Source organism: Lygodium microphyllum, chromosome 10 (assembly GCF_053477565.2).
Source record: "Lygodium microphyllum isolate KBCC chromosome 10, Lygodium_microphyllum_v1.1.10, whole genome shotgun sequence".
In the NCBI taxonomy this organism is placed as follows: Eukaryota; Viridiplantae; Streptophyta; class Polypodiopsida; order Schizaeales; family Lygodiaceae; genus Lygodium; species Lygodium microphyllum.
This window is the reverse complement of record NC_141144.1, coordinates 101643131-101665438: the sequence shown is the minus strand read 5'-3', so window position 1 is coordinate 101665438 and position 22308 is coordinate 101643131. Positions and strand designations below refer to the sequence as shown.

At 41.8% G+C, this 22308-nt stretch overlaps 1 protein-coding gene across 1 annotated transcript in view; it reads right to left on the bottom strand.

The window, feature by feature from the left end:
* Nucleotides 1-2791: 2791 nt before the first annotated feature.
* LOC148030359 (uncharacterized) overlaps nucleotides 2792-22308 on the bottom strand; it is a 37342-nt gene continuing 17825 nt past the window's right edge. The window contains exons 2-4 of the mRNA XM_087686678.1: nucleotides 4376-4729; nucleotides 3979-4191; nucleotides 2792-3321 (exon numbers count right to left, since the gene is read on the bottom strand). Coding sequence (XP_087542804.1) covers nucleotides 3168-3321; nucleotides 3979-4191; nucleotides 4376-4729 — 721 coding nt within the window. The 3' untranslated portion in view covers nucleotides 2792-3167. The remainder of the gene's footprint in view (nucleotides 3322-3978; nucleotides 4192-4375; nucleotides 4730-22308) is intronic.

Genomic DNA, 22308 nt, shown 5'->3' with positions numbered 1-22308 from the left:
ATTATGCTCCAAAACAAGTGGGACAAGCTCCTCCCATAGAAACTTCTCATGTGTCCTCCATGTAAAAAGACTAGTGTAGAAGACATCGAACTAAGGAGATGGCAACTAAGTCAAAAGAATCATGCCTATATCCTTTGAAGAGATCATCCTACCAAGGGATGCAAGCTCATCTCGCATATCCTACAACCTGCTAAAATGATCCTTCATGAAAGGAGAATCATCAATAGCAAGCATCTGTAATTTCTTCTTGAAAATAATCTAGTGGAAAAATGTCTTCTAATGGTACAAAGAAGCAATCTTTGTCCACACTTCCGCTATTGTCTTCAACATGCGCACATGCACTAGGACAAAATCATGTAAGCTTATAAAGAGGAAAGATCAGGCTTTAGGGTTGAGCCGATCCCATAAGACCACATGATCCATCGATGATCCGACAATGGGATACTCCAATGAACAAGGAATAGGGTGGGTAGCAAACTCCCAAAACATCGAAGGTATCAAGGATAAACTCCACCTTGCACAATCAAAGCGAGTAGTTTAAACCATCAAGCCAATCTTCTTTGGGTAAAGAAGAGAGTACGGACACATGTATCGAGGATTCCATGGATGGCATATGGAGGCTGGTAGAATGAGCCTTCTATAAAACATGGAGAGAATGGAGAGGAGAGGGTTCCCAAACAAACACGCTAGGTAGCATCCATTCTTCACAATCCCCACAATAATCTTACCATCGTTCAAAGGAGTGTTGAGAAGGCTCCTCACCTATATCATCAAAGCTAAGAAACTAGTTGTAAGACATCTTCAATATCCTGCAAGATACCCACAAGAAATCTATGTTTTGGTTGTAGACAATAACCCCGAAATAGAAGGAAACAACTACAAGATCACAAGTTGATATAGAGAGTCTGCTTGGGGGAGAAATATTGTCCCTTGGTACAAAAAAGTTGTCACCTCCAAGCAGAAGGCTACATTTTCAATAAAACGTTGATGTGGTTATGGCCGTCTAACAGTCTGGGGTGGTTTAATCCACAAGAAATCAACTTTGTATCTCTCTTAGGTGATGATAACATGTAAATGCACAACAAAAAGGAAAAACGAACACAAAGACAAAGGATCAGAGAAATTACAAGAAGAGAAGAAAAACAATCTACACAGAATAAGGAAGAAATGCTAAATACGTGACTCATCAATCCTTACACCCAAGCCACAGCATCAGCGAGGGCACCAACTTAGGCTGATGATGACAACACGAGATGAAGAAAGATAGCAGAGTCAAGAGTGCGCAACTACATAACCTGCAAGGGAAGAATAGGAGATGATCTGCCAATTGAGTGGAAGGTGGCTATAAATAGTCACTCTCCTAAATCTAGCCGATGTGATATCTTGGGCCTAAAATATTGCCGACTAAGGTTCAATACTCGTAAAAACGCCAAACATGCACAAAAAAATCCCAACAAATGTGGACAATGTCCAACAGGTGAGGCAGACTAATATATCCAAAACCTACCTAGAAATGCACACAAAATCTCGATTGGAGAAGAAAATGCATTGAAAGGGAATAAAATGACTGCCTTAGAATAAGCTACCTTCTCTGTAAAAACAAGTGGCACATGTCAAAGCTCCTAAACTCATCATCCAACTCAAACTAAGGCGAGGCTCACAGGCAAGAGATGACAAGGCATGACAAACATGACTCCTAATAGCATTGAAGAGTAGAGAGTTAAATGCAATTGCATTGCTTTGACACTGCACTAGCTTAGCAAGAAGGCTTATGAACCTCATCTTGATAGATTTGGCCACTCAATACCACTTTTCAAGCTCTATGTATTCAGTTGTTCAGAGACCCATTGAGTTGCACACTAATGAACACTTGGAGGCCCATGGAGCTATTGACGGACGCTTGGGAATGAAGAGTAAAAAATCTTTCAAACAAGCCCCAAATGAAGTGCAAGAGAAACCAAACTTGACTTATAAGAAGAAAACATGAGATACATTAAGAAATTTAAGCTTTCAAGCCCTTGGCTATGGTTGCCCGAATCCACTATCCGAGTGTTTTACTAACACCAACCAATAGAAGTGAAATTTCCCAAAACCCTTTAAGAGATGCCCCACTATGAGACATTTGAGAACCCTAACATAGCCCCAAAGATATACCTTCTATGGAGAGCATGAAGCATCAAATCAGGTCGACATTTGCAGGTCGTTTTTTTGGCAATGCTAGCCTGCTCACATGGAATTCCACGGGTGTCAAATGCCAAGATGCCGCACCTTTTGCTGATAAAGATGTCTCCAATTGATGGCACCATAAAATCCTGCCTCTATTCTCCTCACGCCCTCCAAGTTTAGCCACTCTTGAGAGAGAGAATAAGATGGCGATGGTGAAGATAGTTCTTCCCTAACTTTGGCAAGTGGCTCTGAGACAGCTGTGGATCAGAGTTGAGCTCTGATACCATGATAAAAACTGAATCGATGAAAGTGAAGCACACTTCTCGATGAGAAGATAAGGCATGAAAATAAGAAAGAGTGTGTGCACGCACACGCAAGACCCTTGCTGAGTAGTCGCTCATGCATACAGTTGGATGTCCTTGCTCAAGTGCTAGAGGCAACATTAGCCTCTTTTTACACGCCTTTTGGCTAGGGTTTAGAGTGCCCTTAACCTTAGGTCCACTTCTCACCCAAATTCTTCCTTATATCACACTTGTTTATATTTCAAATATCTCAACAAGGAGGCAGACATATAGTCCGCCAACATCCAAATAAGACGTGCAACCAGAGATCCAAAGTATGTGTACAGCAGAGCCCAGCATATGTGTGTCTCACCACAAGGCAATAGCAGAATTGAGCACCATTAAAAATTGTTAATCGTAACAATGCTCAGTCCAGAACATTCATTTAGGCTTTGAATAACAACCTTGTTACAATCATGAATAACAAGCATTGTTACATTGGCTAACAGCAACATTAGGTCCATGAACCTTTAAAGTATTTTGCTACCAATACAGAAGAAGAAACCTGGCAGTCTACAGTACATGAAACCCAAAAAAATACAGCAATAGGAGAAGAGCGTGGGCTTGTTATGTGGGTGGGGGGGTTGGTTTTGGTGGGGGGTGTGCGTGTAGCATCGCTCTCAATTTTCTTGAAAAAAATGTAAGCAGCATTGCATGTGCTTACGGTCTTGCTTGAACATTAAGACTCGGTAGGCAGAATATATCATCTTTTGCAGGAAATCTGTCTACCAAGAGTACATCAGCGTGATTATTAAGTTCTTCAATAAAGCCAAACCAGTAGATCACCATCCCTGACCCAAACCTGTTCACGTACCTGCACATTTTCATTGCACGTTACAATAAACACTCGCATATCAAAACAAGAACGTTAAAACAAGATCCACATTCAAGAATGACAAGTTCCTGTCTTAACACCTTGACAAACTGCCACTTGCCAACAGAAGGAATATCTAGACCTCCCAATCCCTAGTGACAATTGGCCTGCTCTGAATTTCCAATGAGAAGTCTGTAATATGTCTCTTTATTTAACCCAAGGGACCCTGGATTCTGCACATACAGTAAGCTTGGGGGATGTTTGGCAAAAGAACAATGGAAGTCTCCATTATCCCAAAATAGAGTTGGATCTAGCCTCATCTAATCCCGCAGCCAATACCTAGGTGACCATTGTTCATCTCACTAAGCAAGTTAGCTCGGAAGCATAAACATCATCATAACTGAAGAAGGGTGTCAAAAGCCTTGTACACCCCTTCCAAAGCTGCCAGTAAATTACATCAGGATACAAGGTTCTCTTGGTTACTTTGCCCAGGTGGACAACTGCAAACATTTAAGCTACCTGGGTGAAGACAAAAGACTCATTGCATCTGCACATATTTACATGACCTATAGTCGCAATTCCTTATGCACAATTTTTCTCATTCCTATTACCAACTCTACGGTATTAAAATGTTGAAGACCTAGAAAAGAAGCTGACCTTTGGAACTGTTGCTCAGCTTGATTCTTGTGGTTATACGCATCTCCAAATGAAGCCTTGCTGTCAATCCAATTGACAACTCTACCCTGGACACCAATGGGTACCTCAAGCTTTACATCAGGTGTCTTGCTGAAACCCGCTGCCCTGAGCACATTTTCTGTTTGAAAGGGTATTCCAAGTGCTTGAAGCTGACTGCAAAGATATGCCTCATACCTAAACAAAAATTGAACCAGCATATTTGCTACAGCCTGGAGTCTTCATCAAATCGGATGTAATCCAACTCATATCAACCTACACCTAAACAAGCTGGTATGCTCATACATAAATTCAGAGAGATTTAGTATAGCAGAGAACAAATTGTCGTATGGACAAAAATAATACAGGAATTACAACTTACTCAATTCCAGCAACTCGTCGGATCAATTCAATGTAAGGGGAAGCAGCAGTGTCATTGTCCATGCATGTATACAGATCTTTTTGCAATTTATTCAATGAAACATGTGATGGTCCTGATTCATTAGGATAGCCACCCATCAAAACTGACCGAGCAAACAAATCTGGATAAAGATTGTGAAGGTTTTCAGAAACTTCACATATTTGATCTTTGGGAAGGCGACCAGGGTCTCTCATGCAGTCAGTAATCTGCTGTTTGGATAAACCAAAGAGATGCTCTAGGAGGATTCGAGACAAGAGGCAGGGATTTATATCATAACAACTGCTAATCTCCATAATATCTTCTCCTTTTATATACCTGCCATGACATTAAAAACTTAGTACACTGCAACACTTGATGTTCACTATACAAATCATTCACTTTTCCAAAGAAAACCCAGAGTGCACATGAGCATTGCCCTTTGGATGTTATCTCTTTGCTGGCTTCTTGTAATACCAGAATAAAAGCTATATGTAAGAAGAGATAGTTTGGTTTGATGTTAGAATGAGAATGCAAGTAGTGTAATTGGAATAAAATACTACAGGGATGTCAACATTTTGGTTATTTTGTTTTGTTTCAAGATATATATTCTAAATGTAGGATTTGTTCTATTTCTAGTTTCTGTTTTGTTTCTAATATGTTTGAGGAAATCATTGCTATTGAAGGTTGGATTTCTATAGACACTTGTTATCGCTAAGTTGGTTGCTTCCTCATGTTGTTAAATGTTGTAGTGATTGCATCATATGAACTAGGTTGTAATATATGGTTCATGAACCTTTCATTGTATAAATGCAAGTATGATATTTCTATGTTCTTTCAATTACGTTAAAGTTTGTGTCGGCAAAGTATTGCTTGATTCTTTTATGCACATTCACTTAAGATTAAGAAATTTCTTTTGTAGATGCTGATTGTTTCTAACAAATCTTGAATATTCAACCTCGCCATTGACTGTTCATGGAGCTGTCATTTCAGCCAGCACACTTGTGTTTTCCTACCTAAAGTCCCTCAGATACATATTGCTCATCAGAGGACTGCACTTTGCTCCCTCTGCCACTCCCCACATTATTATCAACCCCAATGGAGTATTGCCGCTGCATTTTGGGATCCATCACAAGTACAACACACTCTCAGAGCTGACCTCAACATCACTCTTGTCTCACCTCTGCCAAGGGTTCATGAAACACAGACATTCCAGGCCCCTTTGTGTGTATTCACCCTCTTGTATCATTAATTCCACTGAGCATTCTACAATTTCATGTTCATTGCATTGGCAGCAAGTCAGACATCTGCAATCATCCAGTTTTTCGCAGCCAGTCAGCAGCTTCAGCAACAGGTTGGCCATCCTCCAACTTCATCACCTATGTAGGCTGCTTCCATCTGGCTCCAGCTACTCATCATTGCCATCACCTCACATCATCGTTACATCACTTGTATCTTTCCAAATCTTGCCCCCCGATCTGGCACTCTCATTGACACACCTCTACACCTACAAGGGCTGATTATCTGCAGCCATGTATCAGTATTAGATCAAGGTGCTCCTTCATTCTCTTGTGTTCATCTTATCTCTACCTTTCTCTTCATTTTGTGTTTGTGTTCCTACTTCCCTTCTCCCCTCTCACATGGTATCATTGCCAAAAGAGAAGGACCAAAGATAAATCAAGGAGGAGACATCATCACAAGTGCTGCATTTTGGCTTCTATATGCTGTCTTTGACATCGACCACCCTCCTACCGCCCATTGTTCATAAAATATAGCATTCCAATGGCTTCTAAATGATGTCTTTGACATCGCCCACCCTCCTCCTGCCCAATGTTCATAAAATATAGCATTCCAAGTAGTCATCTCATCTTCTAGTGCACCTTCAACACCTACACAAGAAGTGGCCCTTCAAAACTGTAATGCACCCAAGCCAGGGGAGGTGACATTTGGTAGTCACTCGAACAGCTTTCCTTAGTAGCATCACCCAAACCCCCTAGGTTGTTAAGCTAAAAAGCCACATTACATATCAAACTTTCATTGGCTCATTAAACAGCCCCAAACTCAAATGCACTTGGTGTGTTTCAATATCCCATAAGCAAACTCCCCTATTTTTGGTTGGCTCCTAATGTATAAATAGAGTATACGCTATGTCATTTACAGCCCTTATTTTGCAGGTTCCATGTGGTGGGTGTAAGAGGAAGAACTCAGGTAGTGTGCACATCAATCGAGGGGTATTCAGCAGTGCAGTGCAGTGCAGAGAGAGAGAGTCGAGAGATGGGTGCGTACCAATGTGGTACACACAAAGAATAAAAGAATGTATTTATACTTACCATACGGTACACTTACACCCGCAAGGGGGTGTTCACATGTGTAAATAAATATATACACAAGAGTAGCATAAGTAGCATAAGGGTATTTACACCCAACAACCTCCCACTTGAAGGTCCTAAACGAACCTTTAACCAACTTCCACTAGCCGAATGCAATGCTCATGTTGAGCCTTTGAAAGACTTTTAGTCAGAAAATCTGCAGTCTTAATCAGTGTGACTAGATCATCATCCAAAATCTGTCTCATAAAGTGATACCACACATCAATATGTTTGGTACTCGCATGAAACATGGCATTCTTGGCCAATCATATAGCACTCTAGCTATCACATCCAATTACAGGTGTTTTGGTGGGCAGTCCAAAATCCTTGACCAAACGACCAAGCCAAACAAGTTTTTACCAAGCTTCAGTGGCTAGCTGAAATATATTCAACCTCAGTGGTAGAAAGTGCTACTATCTTTTGCAATCTAGAGCACCAAGAAATAGCCCCACCAATCAAAGTAAATATGTACCCACTAGTAGACTTGTGAGTATCCAAGTCACCTGCCATGTTTGCATCACAATACCCCTGCAGATCTAGCGTACCCTTTCCATAGCAAATACATTTTCTTTGTGTGCCCTTAAGGTACCAGAAGATGCATTTCACTGCTTCCCGATGTGCTTTGCTAGGATTTAACATAAACCTGCTCACAACTCCCACTGCATGAGCAATGGCAAGTCTAGTGGCAACCATAGCATACATGAGTGACCCATAAGCTAAAGCATAAGGAACATCCTTCATAGAGCTTGCTACCTTATCATCTTTTGGGTAATCTTCTTTGCTAAGCTTAAGGCATGGTGGTAAAGAAACACCAAGTGGCTTAGCATCTACCATAGAGAAACAATCACGTACTTTGCTGATGTACTTTTCTTGTGAGAGAAATAAGAGCTGCTACTCTCTATCTCTTGTCACATGCATGACCAAAATGTGTTCAGCTGCACCCAAGTCCTTCATGGAAGAGAATGAATGCAATTGTATTTTCAGTCCATTAACCTGGATTTTATGCTTACCACCAACAAGCATATCATCCACATAAAGCACAAGTATTATAAGACTTCCATCATCAACCTTCTTTATATACAAGCAGTGATCTGCATCGCTTCTTCGAAACCCATGTGAGAGCATGAAGGCATCAAACTTTTTATACCACTGTCTAGGAGCCTATTTTAAACTATACAAGCTTCTCTTAAGCCTACACACCAAGTGCTCCTTTCCTTGGTATAACAAAGCCCATCATCGGTCTTTTTTATATACAAGCATGATATGCATTGCTTCTTTTAAACCCATGTGAGAGCATGAAAGCATCAAACTTTTTATACTACTGTCTAGGAGTCTATTTTAAACTGTACAAGCTTCTCTTAAGCCTACGCACCAAGTGCTCCTTTCCAGGTATAACAAAGCCTTCTGGCTATTTCATGTACAACTCTTTTTCTAAATCACCATACAGGAATGCATTTTTAGCATCCATCTGATCAAGTTCAAGATCCATAGATACTACGATAGCAAAAAATACCCAAAGAGTGGTCATTTTGACAATAGGTGAAAAGACTTCCTGAAAGTCAATCCCCTCTTTCTATGTATAGCTCTTAGACACAAGCCTGGCTTTGTATTTGGGTTTGCCATTCACATACTTAATTTTATAGACCCATTAGTTAGGAATGGCTTTCCTATCCTTGGGCAATGGAACTAAATCCCAAGTATCATTCTGATACAATGACTTTATTTCTTCTTGCATAGCTAGCTTCTACTTTTTCTTTAACTCACATGATAATGCCTCTTTTAATGTGAGAGGCTCACCCTCATCTGTGAGTAAAATACAGTCCAAAGAGGGATCAAACTGTGTATAGGTCTCCAGACACGTGTAGACCTCCTCACCCAATGATCTGCATTATTAGGCAATGGATCCACATCCAAAGGAATGTCAATGACCTCATTATTTGGTTGATGAACTACATTTTCAGGCTGCTGTGATTCATTTTCAACATACTGATTTTGTTGCCCAAGCTAATTTTCAGCATCCCTTTGCTGCCCATTTTCATCTGGCTCAATGATGATATGCTGATTATCATAACCAGCATCAAATGATAGAGCCGAATTTTCAGTGGGGCTGATGGTTGTTCAAGTGACTGATCATGCTGAAATTTCACTTTCTTTTTGTCCAAATCACTAGATGTGGCATTTTTCAGCAGCTTTGACTCTTTAAATACTACATCTTGGCTGCGTAGCACCTTTTTTATACTTGGAACCCAAACTCTAGGGCTCATTTCACCTTCATCTCCATAACCCATGAAGTTGCCTCTATGGGATTTTATGTCAAGTTTGGTTCTACTATCAACAGGTACATGTACATAGCATTCACAGCAAAAGGGCCTTAAGTGGTCATATGAAGCAGGTTTGCCAGACTAAACCTCTTCAGGGATGCCACTTTCAAGTGCATGATATGGAGATCAGTAACAAATATACACCACGGTTTTAAGTGCCTCTCCCCAAAAGATTGTGGTGGATTAGCTGTGGACAGCATGCACCAAATCTTCTCACATAAAGTGCGATTCATTCGCTCAGTGTCACCATTAGATAACGGATTATAAAAAGATGTAAACTCCTGTTTAATCCCATTGACATCACAAAACTTATTGAATTATTTAGATACATACTCTCCTCTATATTTGTTCTTATGCATTTTAATTTTAAACCCTTTTGAATACTAACAAATGCATAAAACGTTTTAAAGGCATCCAATGCCTCACTTGTTTGCCTAAGCAAATAAACCCATAGCTTTCTAGAATGATCATCAATAAAAGACATAAAATAACGAAAACCACTATGAGTTTTTATTGGCATGGTACATACATCAAATGGACTAAATCCAAGATACATGCCTTCATAGAGGCTCTATGAGAGTATGAACTCTTTATATGTTTTCCAAAAACACAGTCATCACAAAAGTCAAGCTTTGAGTTTTCACATCAACTCTTTTAAATGAAGAAAGTGCTTGTAAACCCTTTTGGTGTTAGAGTGCAACGATGCGGAAGCATGGGACAAAGACTGAGAGAGAGTGAACACAAAGAGAAGAGAGAGAGAGAAAAGGAGACAGTGAAACGTAGAAAATCTGCAATGTAGAATGTTGTATAGAAATACAGAAATATACACAAGTGCAGAGAAAATATCTTCGTATATCTCCACCTTGAGGACCTCAATCTCCGTCAGCCCACGTGCTGTCAATCTCAGCAGGCTGTCTCTGTAGATGCAAGTGACCAATGTGCTAGAGGACTGCTATAAATAGCAGAAAAATAGCACAAAAAAATGGCCAAAATCAAGTCAGCTGCATTTAATGCAGCCGACTGCATAAAAACTGTCCGACTGTTGCTGTGCCACATGGCAACTGGTCCGACAGCACTGCAACTGCTGACGTGGCTCCTCCTACACTATCCGTACTGCCTGCTGCAGCAGAGCTGTCCAAGAAATGATACCTCTAACACTCCCTCTCAGATTCTAGACAGGGCAAAAGACTGAGGGATCTGACATGTCTCCGAAGAATAGCCTGGGGAAGCGCCTTCATGAACAAATCTGCAAGATTATCCTTCGTCTTGCAGTACTCCACATCAATGGTCCCATCCAGAAGCTTCTCCCAAATGAAGTGATACTGGATCTCAATGTGCTTCGTCCAGGCATGAAATACAGGATTCCGTACCAAGGCAATGCAACTCTCATTGTCGCACAGCAGAAGAGTAGGACGAGTTTGGGAGCAACCAAGTTTCTCCAATAATCTCCGAAGCCACACAACCTCACACGTCGTGGAAGACGCGGCACGATACTCCACCTCAATAGAAAAAATGGCTATTGTGGGCTACTTCTTGCTACTCCAAGAGATAACACATGTACCCAAGGTAAAACAGTAGCATGTAGTAGACCGCCGATGGTCCACATCGCCAGCCCAATCCAAGTCGCTCCAACCTACAAGAACAAGATCTGAAGTATAAGTCAGAGGTTCCCCTCAAATACCGAAGAATCCTCAGGGCAGCGTACCAATGCACATGTTTGGGTTCACTCAGGAAACCCGCCAAAAGACCAACAGCAAAAATCAAGATCAATACAAGTGTTGAGTAGCCAAATCAAGGATCCAATCAACTGACAGTAGCGGGAAGCATCCGTCAACGGAGAATCTGAGTGTAAAGTGGCCTTCCAAGTTCGGATCCATAGGAGTAGAAATGGTCTGATAAGTCTCCATCTCAAACGACACCAAGAGCTTCTAAATGTATCTTTGCTGAGAGATGAAAATCCCCCTCTGAGACTAATAAATCTCGTGACACAAGAAGAAATGAAAAAGCCCCAAATCCCTCATCTCGAACGTCTGATGTAAAGCTGTCTTGGTCACTTGGACCTTCTGTGCATGGTCACCTATAAGAATCAAATCATCAACATATAATACAAACAACACACGACGTGCCTTAAAAGTGTGCACATAAAGCTACAGATCGGCCTTGGAGCGCCGATATCCCAACTTTGACTGAAGAAACAAGTTCATCTTCTCGTTCCATGCATGCAAAGCCTGCTTGAGGCCATACAAGGCCTTCTTCAATCTATAAACTTTCCCATCCCAGGATCCAAAGCCATGAGGCTGCTCTACATAGATCTCCTCCTGCAAGTCACCATTGAGAAAGGCCAACTTCACATCCAACTGATAGACAAGCCATCTTCTATGGCCAGCCAAGGCAAGAACAGCTCAAATAGTCGCCATACGAGTAGTGGAGCCAAAAGTATCATGGAAGTCAATGCCGGGCACTGAGCAAAACCTTTAGCAACAAGGCGAGCCTTGTGCTTGTCCAAAGAACCATCGCTAAGATACTTAAGTCTTAAAGACCCACTTGACGCCAATCACCTTATTGTGAGAGGAACGAGGCACAAGGTACCAAGTGTCATTCCTCTTAATAGCCTCCAACTCGGCTTCCATAGCCTTCCGCCAATGGTCAAACTGCAAAGCATCCTTCACAGAAGTGGGCTCTCAATCCTGTATAACATGGGTCATCAAACAATAGTTAGAGCAAACAAGCTTTATAGAATGTGCCTGGCATCATGGTGTGCGTCATCTTGATCACACTTCAGTTCTTCCGCTCCAAAATGCCATTCTCTTGAGGAGTGTTGGTGTTAGCAAACTCCTGGTGAATGCCCCTATCTGCACAAAAACGAGCAAACTCATTAGATACAAATACACCACCCTTGTCTAAGCGCAAGGTCTTCAGTCTCCGACCAAATCGGTTCTCCTCAAAGAGAAGCCAATCCTTGAAGTGGGAGAAAGCCTCTGACTTCAACGTCAAAAAATAGGCCCATGTCATCCTGTTATAGTCATCTACGATCAACATGAAGTACAAGCTCCCCTTCAGGGACTCGGTCCTCATAGGGCCACAAAGATCCGTAGATACAAGCTCCATAGGTAAAGTAGACCGCCGCAAAGCTTTGTTGGGAATCACATCTGATGCAATTTTCCACGAATACAAGAGACACATGGCTGTTGGCTCACCACTATGTCTGGCAAACCTCGGACAAACGATCCTTGCGACACCTTCCGAAGGTACTCATAGTTCAAGAGGCCAAACTGAGCATGCCATAGCTCAAACTGTGTCTGAGAGGTAAGATGAAGAGAGGTAAAAGTTGTAGAAGACTTCAATTTGTAGATGCCGTTCTCCTCATATCCTAAAGAAATAATCTTTCTTGATCCACGATCAAAAACTTGAACAACATCACTATTAAACTCCACCAAGAAACCAAGAGAACAAATCTTATGGACCGAAAGTAAATGATACCCCAAGAACGGCGCATGCAACATCTCGGAAGTGTGGGTACCACCAGGTCCATCTGGAATCAGCTGCATCTCACCCCGCACAGCAATAGACACGAAAGAGCTGTCTCCAATGAGAATTTGCCCACATGAAGGTCGCAAATGGGTAACACCAACACGAGAAGGAGTCATATGTCATGAGGCACTACTGTCTACGTTCCACTCTCAAGCCTAGGGAGCTGTCATCGCAGCATTAAAAGTCTTCAGTGTGGAGTCCTCGGTGACTGCTAAGTGTAGAAAAGCAGCTAATGAGAGTGCAGCCACCATTCCAAAATCCTTCAGGTCCTTCTTCTTGGTGTCCTTATCCTTGTCGAGGCAATCCTTCTTCCAATGACCGGTCTTACCACAAATATAGCATGGCGATTTCTTCTCCTTGTCCTTGGATTTGGTGTCCTCCTTATTCTTCTTTTGGTCCTTCTCCTTCTTCTCAGAGGCTTGACCAACCAAAGCCTCTGATTTGGAAGCATTCTATCCCTTCAACTGTTCCTCTTGGTCCAAGACCATAGGAACCAGCTCTTCCCACCAAAGAGTCGACTCCCGCCCTAATGCAATAAGAGCGAAATAAAAGGTACCCAATCGTAGTGGCAACTGGGACAATAAAGTGATCGCCATGTCTTCAAAGAAAATAGGCTTCCCCGCATTTTGAACCTACATCTGAAGTTGCCGAAGCTTGTTGATGCGTTCTTGAAGCAAAGAAGACTTATTCACGGACAAGGTCCGCATCTGCACCTCCAAAGAAACCCTTTTCATCAGGGTCATCCGGTTATACATCTAGTTGAGCTCCAACCATATCTCTCGAGCCACTGTCAAGTGCTCGATGTGAGCTATCACGGCTATCATCACAATCCTTCGGGAGAAAGTATACCTTGCATACAATCTTTCCAAATATCAAAGCCATTTCCATCAAAGTTATGAATCTCAAAAAGATTCTTTGTGTCAGATATAGATGCACTGCCAGCCATCTTCAACAATAAAAGATTGCAATAAAACGTTGAATACTTTCAGCCAAATGGCAAGGTTGCTGAATATAACAGCAAGTACACACACTTGTACTTCCAAAAGGTGTCCAAGAAGCAGATATTTTGGTGCAATTTCAGCCCCAAGAGCTGATTACAACATGTACATGAATCAAATCTAATACATATACATAAATGACAGCTCCCACTTCAATAATACATCACCATAACGCCCAAACGCAATAACCCAAGTGCTGTATGTACCACTGTTTCACTGCATAATGAGCATTCAGCAATACATGTACCAAGAGAAGCTACACTTTTACAACATTTGAAACATCCCAAGTCCAAATTTCTCCCACTCAACAGTGAATCTGCTGTAATTTCACTATCAAAGCACAAATTGGCTCAAAATGCATCAGCGATACGAAAAGCCCCAAAAATTGTGCAATAAAGTTGCCCCAATTGCATTAGTTCATCATCCCATTATCAAATACAGGTAAATGTTGTGGAAATTTCACAAATTCTGAAAAATCCCCAAATTTTGAGGTTCAAATGTGCACAAATCTCAGTGAAATTGGCTCAACTGAGCAAAATTTCACTTGTATAAGAAAAGCCCCAAAATTTTTGCAAGCAAATGTGCACAATGTCTGCAATTTCTGGGTCAGATGTCACTGTTCTGCATGCCCAACATCAAATCTAGGAAAAGCCCCAAACTTTCAGCCGTAAATTTGCACAGATCTGAGCCATGTGCTTGCGCACGTGAACCCCTGCCAATGAGCAAAGGACAGACTGTAGAAAATAATAAAATAAGAAAACAAACGAATAAAAACTAACGCACGTGCTGCCGACCAGCAGCCGTCGCCTGCTAGAATGCACCGCCCGCTGCTGTTCATGCCCTGCAACTGATGTTCCCTGCTGTCGACTGGCCACGCAAGTCTTATCGCCTGCCACGTGCCTGTCACCGCCTGCAGACCCTGTTCATCACCTGGTGCCGATAGCTTGTAAAATGTTGTCGCCTAGTCAGAAATTGACCTCCAACTGGTCACGCCTGCTGCAAACTAGTCAGACAGACCACCGATTGAGCTCAACTGCCTGTTGGCTCACACTCACATGCAGAGACTGACCCATCTAGTCCTCAGGAAGCATGCACACTCTTGCCAATGGTCTGATATCAGTTTGGTGGACGTGAGAGGAAGAAATCAAGTAGTGTGCACATCAATCGAGGTATATTCAGCAATGCAGTGGAGAGAGAGAGTGGAGAGTCAAGAGATGAGTGTTTACCAATGTGATACACACAAAGAATAAAAGAATGTATTTATACTTAGGGTACGGTACACTTACACCCGCAAGGGTGTGTTCACATATGTAAATAAATATATTCACGGGAGTAGCGTAATTAGCGTAAGGGCCTTTACACCCAACACCATGTGCTCAAGCCATCAGCCCTCTTCATCCAGTGGCTGTCCACGCCTCAACTGACTGCTGCCATGTCTTCTTCAGCCCCAGGCACCCTGTCTACAGCTGCTACTTGCTTCACCTACTCTCTTCTCCAGTTGTTGCCCCACAGTCTAGGCGACCTTCCCTTAACCAGTGACTTGATTGCTTATGCATTTTCAATTCAGCAAGCCGGCCTGCTGTCCAACCTCACAGATATCAGTAATTAGCCTATGTTTTGCTGCAGTACAAGCCGCCCAGCATCAAACTACACTCTCCCAACTACATATTGTTGCATGTACCTGTTGCCTGTCAGAAAATGACCAAGAGACCAGAGAGATGGTAGGGTTTGCGGGGAGAAACACAAAGTGTGTACACAAAGAGAGAAAAGAAACTCCAAAACACAAGAAGAACACGGTGATGATGCACTAAATCATGCTTTGAGAAGAAAAGCTAATACAGCGAAGCCGAAGCTCAAAATATGACTGCACTATCCTGCCTAACTTAGGGGGTAGCACCTGTGGGAATTTGCGTAGTGAAGGGAACAAAGCACAGTCCTCAGGGCAATGGGCTATCGAAGTAATCACTAGAAGGTAAAGGACAGCTATCGAGGGAGCAAACTGCAATCCTTTGAGGCCATTGGAGATATGGAAGATGATCACCAGCTGCTGAGGAGCGAAGTGCAATCCTCAAACGCCAAGAAGATGGACTAGGTAGTAAATGCAAATCCCAAAAGCTACAAGGCTGCAGCCTCCAGATGATGGCACCTGTGGGGAGGAAAGTCACCATAGTGATGGGAGCTACCAAACGCAAGATGCTAAATGATGTTGGGTGGGAGGAAGCTAATGCTTGATGCCCTTGATCAGCAAACGCAAGGTATAATGTCCCGCCAGGTGACTGTGACTAATGCCAGACTGAGGGAATACTCCAAGATAAAACACAAGGTCTAAAGGTGACGCTAAGTGTGTAGAACTGACACTTGATGGGTGGATATGGTCGCCAACTATGTAGAACTGATGCCAAGGTAAGAGAGATGGTCGCCATGCTGGAGGGGAGAGAGAGATGCCCACCACGAACCACAATGTCCACCTGAAGCGGTGTGAAGGCAGTGGATAGGCAAGAGAGAGAAGGAAGAATGTTGGAGTGATGGAAGAAGAGGAATGAAAAATGACTAAAGTAGTGAAGAATGAATAAAGTGACGGCCTATTTATACGCCTAAGCTGTCTAGTGTGACGCACCATTGAGTGGGCGCCCACTGATGAAATGACCAAAATGTGAACACCATCCCTTTCTAGGGCTATAAGTGTGAAATCGTAACTGAAGTGTGGAAACTTAAGAACCAGTTTCTCAACACCCCCTCTCAAGCCCAAAAAGGGATAAAGAGAGGAGCGAAGAGAGATACAAAGAAGACATAGAGGATCCCAGAGATCCAATACTTCCACCTAAAAGGTAACCTATAGGAAGGAACAGTAGATGTGATGAACTGTACAACCTAAGAAGCCACTAGCTTTGTAACTCCATGTTAGAAGGAATACAAAGGCCTCATCACCAAGTCGTGGCTGGACCTCCAAGGCCCCAATCTAAGTGGTCTCTGAAGATCTTGGGCATCAATAGGAGAAATGATTGCTTGAAGACAACCATCCCAAAAGAGTAAATGGTGGGTAAAATACTTCATGATGAGTGGGTGCCCCCTTTGAGGGTGGAGATGCAAGGGCCTCCTCTAAAGCCGAAGAAGAAGTAGAAGCGCCTCTGAGGGCAAAGAGTGTGCATCCCCGCTGTCGAGAGATAGGGAATCTAAAGATTCATGGATCACAAACTCCAAGTCATCTAATAACAAAGGAAGTGCCACCGATCGTGCCAAAGAAGGTATCTGGGGTATCGAATATATCAAAGAACTCCCAAAGGTGGCCTCTTGAATCTGAATAGTCAAGGGTGGGGAAAGGTGAGACTTATGCTTAGATAAGGTTAGGCAACAGGCGTCTCTTAATGGAGCGGACTGTGGAGCCGAAATAATAGGTGTCGAATAGCCACTATCTCTCTTGAAGGAGCAGACTCTCAAGGGGATGGTATAAAACAATCATTGTCTCTCACAGGAGTAGAGTGCAGAGCCGCAAGTTATCAAGGTGGCATTTTTGAAACCCTAGAAGTAGAAACAACCACCGTAGCGCATTGTGGTGGTCACGAGGAGGCCACGGCGCCTGACAATCCTCCTTTTGCTTGATAGGACCTAGTGCATATCATATACATCTTATTGCCTTGAGCATAAAAATCTGAAACCCGGTGTAGAATAAACTCTATGGCCCAAAAGGGAGTGTGAAGAAATGCTCTAAATGCACAAAACACAAAACCAATCGTACGACAAAGCACAAACTAATAAACATAGAACACATTTTATTGGGAATAAAGGGTCGCCGTGCCTTTTATACGTGCTCAGATGTGAAAACACCCTTAGCACTTGTACTTTAGTCCTTTACATGTAATTATCAAAAAACATAAGGGTGGTACATCTACACACCATGCATCTCACTCTCTCTCTCTCTCCTGCGCTCTCTCTCTCTCTCTCTCTCTCTCTCTCTCTCCGCCATTGCCATTACCATTGCTAAACATCGAACCTTCATTCCGCGTAGGCCACCACAAATTGGTATTAGAGCTGAAGGCCATCTCAAGAAGCTTCCAGAGCTTGTCTGAGCTATGACACCGCAAGTAATCTGTCCAAAAGTAAACATTCTGAGTTAGGTCATAAGATTGTCCAACAGTCAAGTGCACGCAGCAAGTCACATCAAGCAGGCAAGTGGCGACACGCAAATTGCATGCCACATCATCAGACAAGCGATAGGCAAGTCATTCGATGGCCTCAACAGGTAGGCAACACACAACAAGCCACATTAACCGAACAATTGCAATCAAGCACAAGTTCGGCGGGTAGTCAAGTGACACCTTGGCAAGTCACCACAAGTTGTGCAAATCATCCCATTAGTCAATGTTTTTTTTGGCAAAAAAATTATGTTTTTTTTCAACGATTCATGCTTGTTAAATTCTATAGGCTATCACGCGCGCATAGGCACAGTCTAACAAATCTCAGAGATTTGACACACACTTTGTTATATTAATAAAGTAAATTACGGGAAACAGGCACGAGGGATGACCGTCCGGGGCCTTGGGCGCCCAAACGGGATTTAGGGGAGCCTAGAATTAAAGAGAGTCCAGGAATAGTAGGACTCACCAACAAATGACGGCTGGCAATAGGATTACGATGAGAGTTGCTAGCAATAACTAGGCAAGGCTGGGAGAAAAAAAGGATCTCGTGCCCTTTGAGTGTCGGACTGTATTCTCTTGGGTTCTCTTCATCTTTTGAGTCGCATAACATTGGTATCAGAGCAGGCGCAGACGTTGGATTCTCCTTCTTGAGAAGTCGTCGGATCATTCTGTCTTCAAGAGCCGACGGGTCTTGCTCCGTTTACCCGTGAAGTTGTTCTTCCCCGGCGCCCTTATGACACGTCATACGAAATTTGACGTGAGGTTTATTTTCGCCACGTCACTTATCATTCGGCGAAAAGAAGCTGCCCTTCACGTCTAACGCCATATCCTAGATCACGTGTATTCCGTGAGGCGCAAACAAATAAAATCGATGCTACCCTCTGGTCTCTCTGTGACCAGCTGACTGCACACTATCCTCTACTGTCTGATATCTCTGTCGCCAGCCCCGACTGCACTTGTATGACAAGTACAGGTTGGGCACAGAACAAATTCAGGAAAGGTGTATTGATGGTCTGCGTGATCATTAAGAAGGGGACTAAATACTAGCCGTTTTTGCCAATAAGCTCCATTTCCCGCGTGACCGGCTTAGTTCGGAAGATAAAAATTGTTCCTCACTCTTCGGGCTAAATCCAACAACAGCTGCCCTGTCATTATAACCAGGGAAGTACTTTACTTTGTATGCAAATTTCTTATCTTTGCTTTCAAATTCCAGTGTATTAATGGCAGAAAAAGGGAAAGAAGGAGTAATGGAAGGTTCTAGTTCTGGGGACCACCCTATGGTAGATCCCCATGAAACGGAGATGCAAGAAGAACAGTGGGAAGAATTCTTTGCCACACGAGAACAATTTGATGATCTAACTGCTCGTGTGCAGCCACAAGGGGTTCAAATGGAATTTTTAACTCAAACACTCACTGAAATAAAATCTCAATTAACTTTATTACTAGAAAGGGATAAAAATAAGATAGAAACCTCGGATATCCCATCTTCATCGAAAAATTTAGATGTGACTATGCGAGATCCTAAAGAACCCCACCACAAGTTGGGGGATAATCCAATTCTAAAATATATGAAACCCCCTCAGTTTCACGAGGAGGAAAAAGATAGAAATAAACACACTATCTTTAATTTTCTCCAAAAATGGGAAGATTTACATAAACTTAAAAATACTCCACCACATCTCCAAGCACTAGAGGCCAGTTTAACTTTGGGGCCAAAAGCGTATAAATGGTAGCGAACTTTAAAGGAGGCAAATAAAATACCTGAAACTTGGGCTCAATTTGAATCCATCTTTTTGAAAGAATTCCTTCTCGAAAATTAAATGGAAAGAAATTGGGAAGATTGGGATTATGTCAGACAAAAGGGAAGACCCCTGCTAACATATTTGAAGGAATATCGTGAGATAATCCTCAAAATTGGAAGGAATAGATGAATTTCAAAAGACAAGAGGATTCATTAGGGAACTAGATAAGGCCTGTAAAAAGGAAGTAAAAAGGAATTCACCTAAGACGTTGGAAGAGGCAATTAAATTTGCATTAATCAATGAAGATAGTACGCGTCCAGGTACACTCACTAGTCTCACTGATACGGAGCCCAAGTCTAAGGAATTGGAAACCTCAAAATTTGTGGGCAAATTTGAAAGGAAAATGCCATTTTTTAAGGGTAAAAAACAACCTTTTGAAAAGAAACAATATGTAAGGCCAAAGTTAAGTCCAGATGACTTTGATAAGGCCAAAAAAGAAAAGCTGTGTTTCAATTGCCTATCCCCTAACCATGCTGCTTGAAATTGCCCTCAAAGGAAAAAGGGAGAAGACAAAGGAAAGGATAAGGACAAGGGCAAGGGAAAGGAAAAACAAATCCATGTAGTGCAGACCTTAGAATTAAAGGGGCATGAAAGGTATAAATCTTTAGAGGTCTTGCACATGGATGTACAACAGAAGTGTTGTATGTCAACTTCTATGTGGCAGCCTACCTTTGGGCCACATGATTTAGTTAGAGTGCATGGATTGATAGCTGGAAAGAGGGTTAGAGTCATGATTGATGACTCTGCTACCCACAATTTCATAAATTATGCACTTGTCAAAAAATTGAAACTTTCCCAACAAAAGAGTGGGCATCAATATGTTGTTCGTATGATGCAAGGTCAAGATAATAAAATATGGGATACAATGGTATCCAATTTGGAAATTGAGATTCAAGGATATAAAGATAAACTTGATTTCCAAATTATGAACATGGAAAGAGCCGATATTGCTCTAGGGAGGGAGTGGCTATGGGGATTGGAACCATCCTTAAAACATAGTTATCATCATAATACACTGGAATATGAAAGGGATGGTAAGACTTTTGTCATTCAAGGTGAACATGAAGTATCTGATAATCCTTTGTTGTGTTCCACTGAGGTTCAGAAGCTGATAAAGAAGGAAGTTTGTGAGGTACACATGTTATGGTCTCTTCCTGTACAAAACACTTTTACTTTCTGTAATATAAAGCAACAATTTTCTTATGTTTGTGAGTTGAATGTAAATAACGAATTAAGTAGTTTGTTAGATGACTTTAAATATGTGTTTCCTTCTGATTTACCAAGTGGCCTTCCACCAGATAGGGGTGATATAAATCACCCAATTGACACAAATAAGGATACTCACCCTATTTCTAAACCACCTTATAAGTTAAGTGAAACGCAGCACCAAGAAGTTGAAAGACAATTAAGGATTACCTTGATAAAGGGTTTATACAACCCAGTAATTCACCTTGGGCTTCGCCAATTTTATTAGTAAAGAAAAAAAATTGTTCTATGTGACTTTGTGTTGATTATAGAGCACTTAATAAAATAACGGTGAAAAATAAATTTCCTATGCCCAGAATGGAAGATCTTTTTAATCAATTACAAGGGGCAAAATTCTTCACAAAGATAAATTTAAGATCAGGCTATCACCAGTAAGAATTAAGGCACAAGATGTTCCTAAGACAGCATTTCGTACTAGATACGGGCATTATGATTTTTTGGTGATGCCTTTTGGCCTCATTAATGCACCAGCTACCTTTATGAAGCTGATGAATAGTGTCTTACAGCCCTATCTAGGACATTTTGTAGTAGTCTTCTTGGATGATATCTTGATCTTTAGTAAATCAAGAGAAGAACATTTGGAACACTTACAATTGGTATTCCAACTGTTAAGAACACATTCCCTTTATGCGAAGAAAACTAAATGTGAATTCTTCGCACAAGAGGTCAAATATTTGGGGCATATTATCTCGAAAGAGAGAATCAAGATGGATCCAGAAAAAGTAAGGGCAATTATTGAATGGCCATCTCCAAGGAACCTGGAAAAGCTGCAGATCTTCCTAGGTTTATCTGGATTTTATCGTAGATTCATTCGAGATTATGCCAAAATAGCTGTTCCAATGACAGACCAACTTAAAGGGAAAGGAAAGAGCTTTAATTGGGGAACAGACCAAAATGAAAGTTTTCAAAAACTTAAGGTAGCTATTGCTACAGCTCCAGTACTATTTATTATGGATCCCAATAAACCATTTGTGGTTGAAGCTGATGCTAGTGATAAGGAGATAGACGCGGTCTTATTACAAGAAGGTCGACCAGTTGCTTTTGAAAGCAAGAAATTAGACCATGCAAAACAGAATTATTCTGTTTATGAGAGGGAGCTGTATGCAATAGTACATGCAATGAAGAAATGGAGGCACTATCCGTATGGTACCAAACTTTTGATTTTATCGGATCATGAAAGCATTAAGTGGCTTAATGATCAACCGGATTTACACGGGCGTAAAGCCAGATGGACCGAACTCCTCCAAGAGTTCGACTATGAAATAAGATATAGAAAAGGAAAGTATAATATAGTAGCTGATGCACTCAGCAGAATGCCCATCATAAATGAATTGAGTTTTACTCAGTTCACTTCCAACTTGCTTAAATCTTTAAAAGGGAAATGCCAAGTTGATCCAGCATATTCCAACATATGGGAAGTAATAAAAAATGGGGATCCAAATGAAAGTGCTTCTACTGAGGAAGGAATATCTGAGAATGTTCAACAAGGAAATGG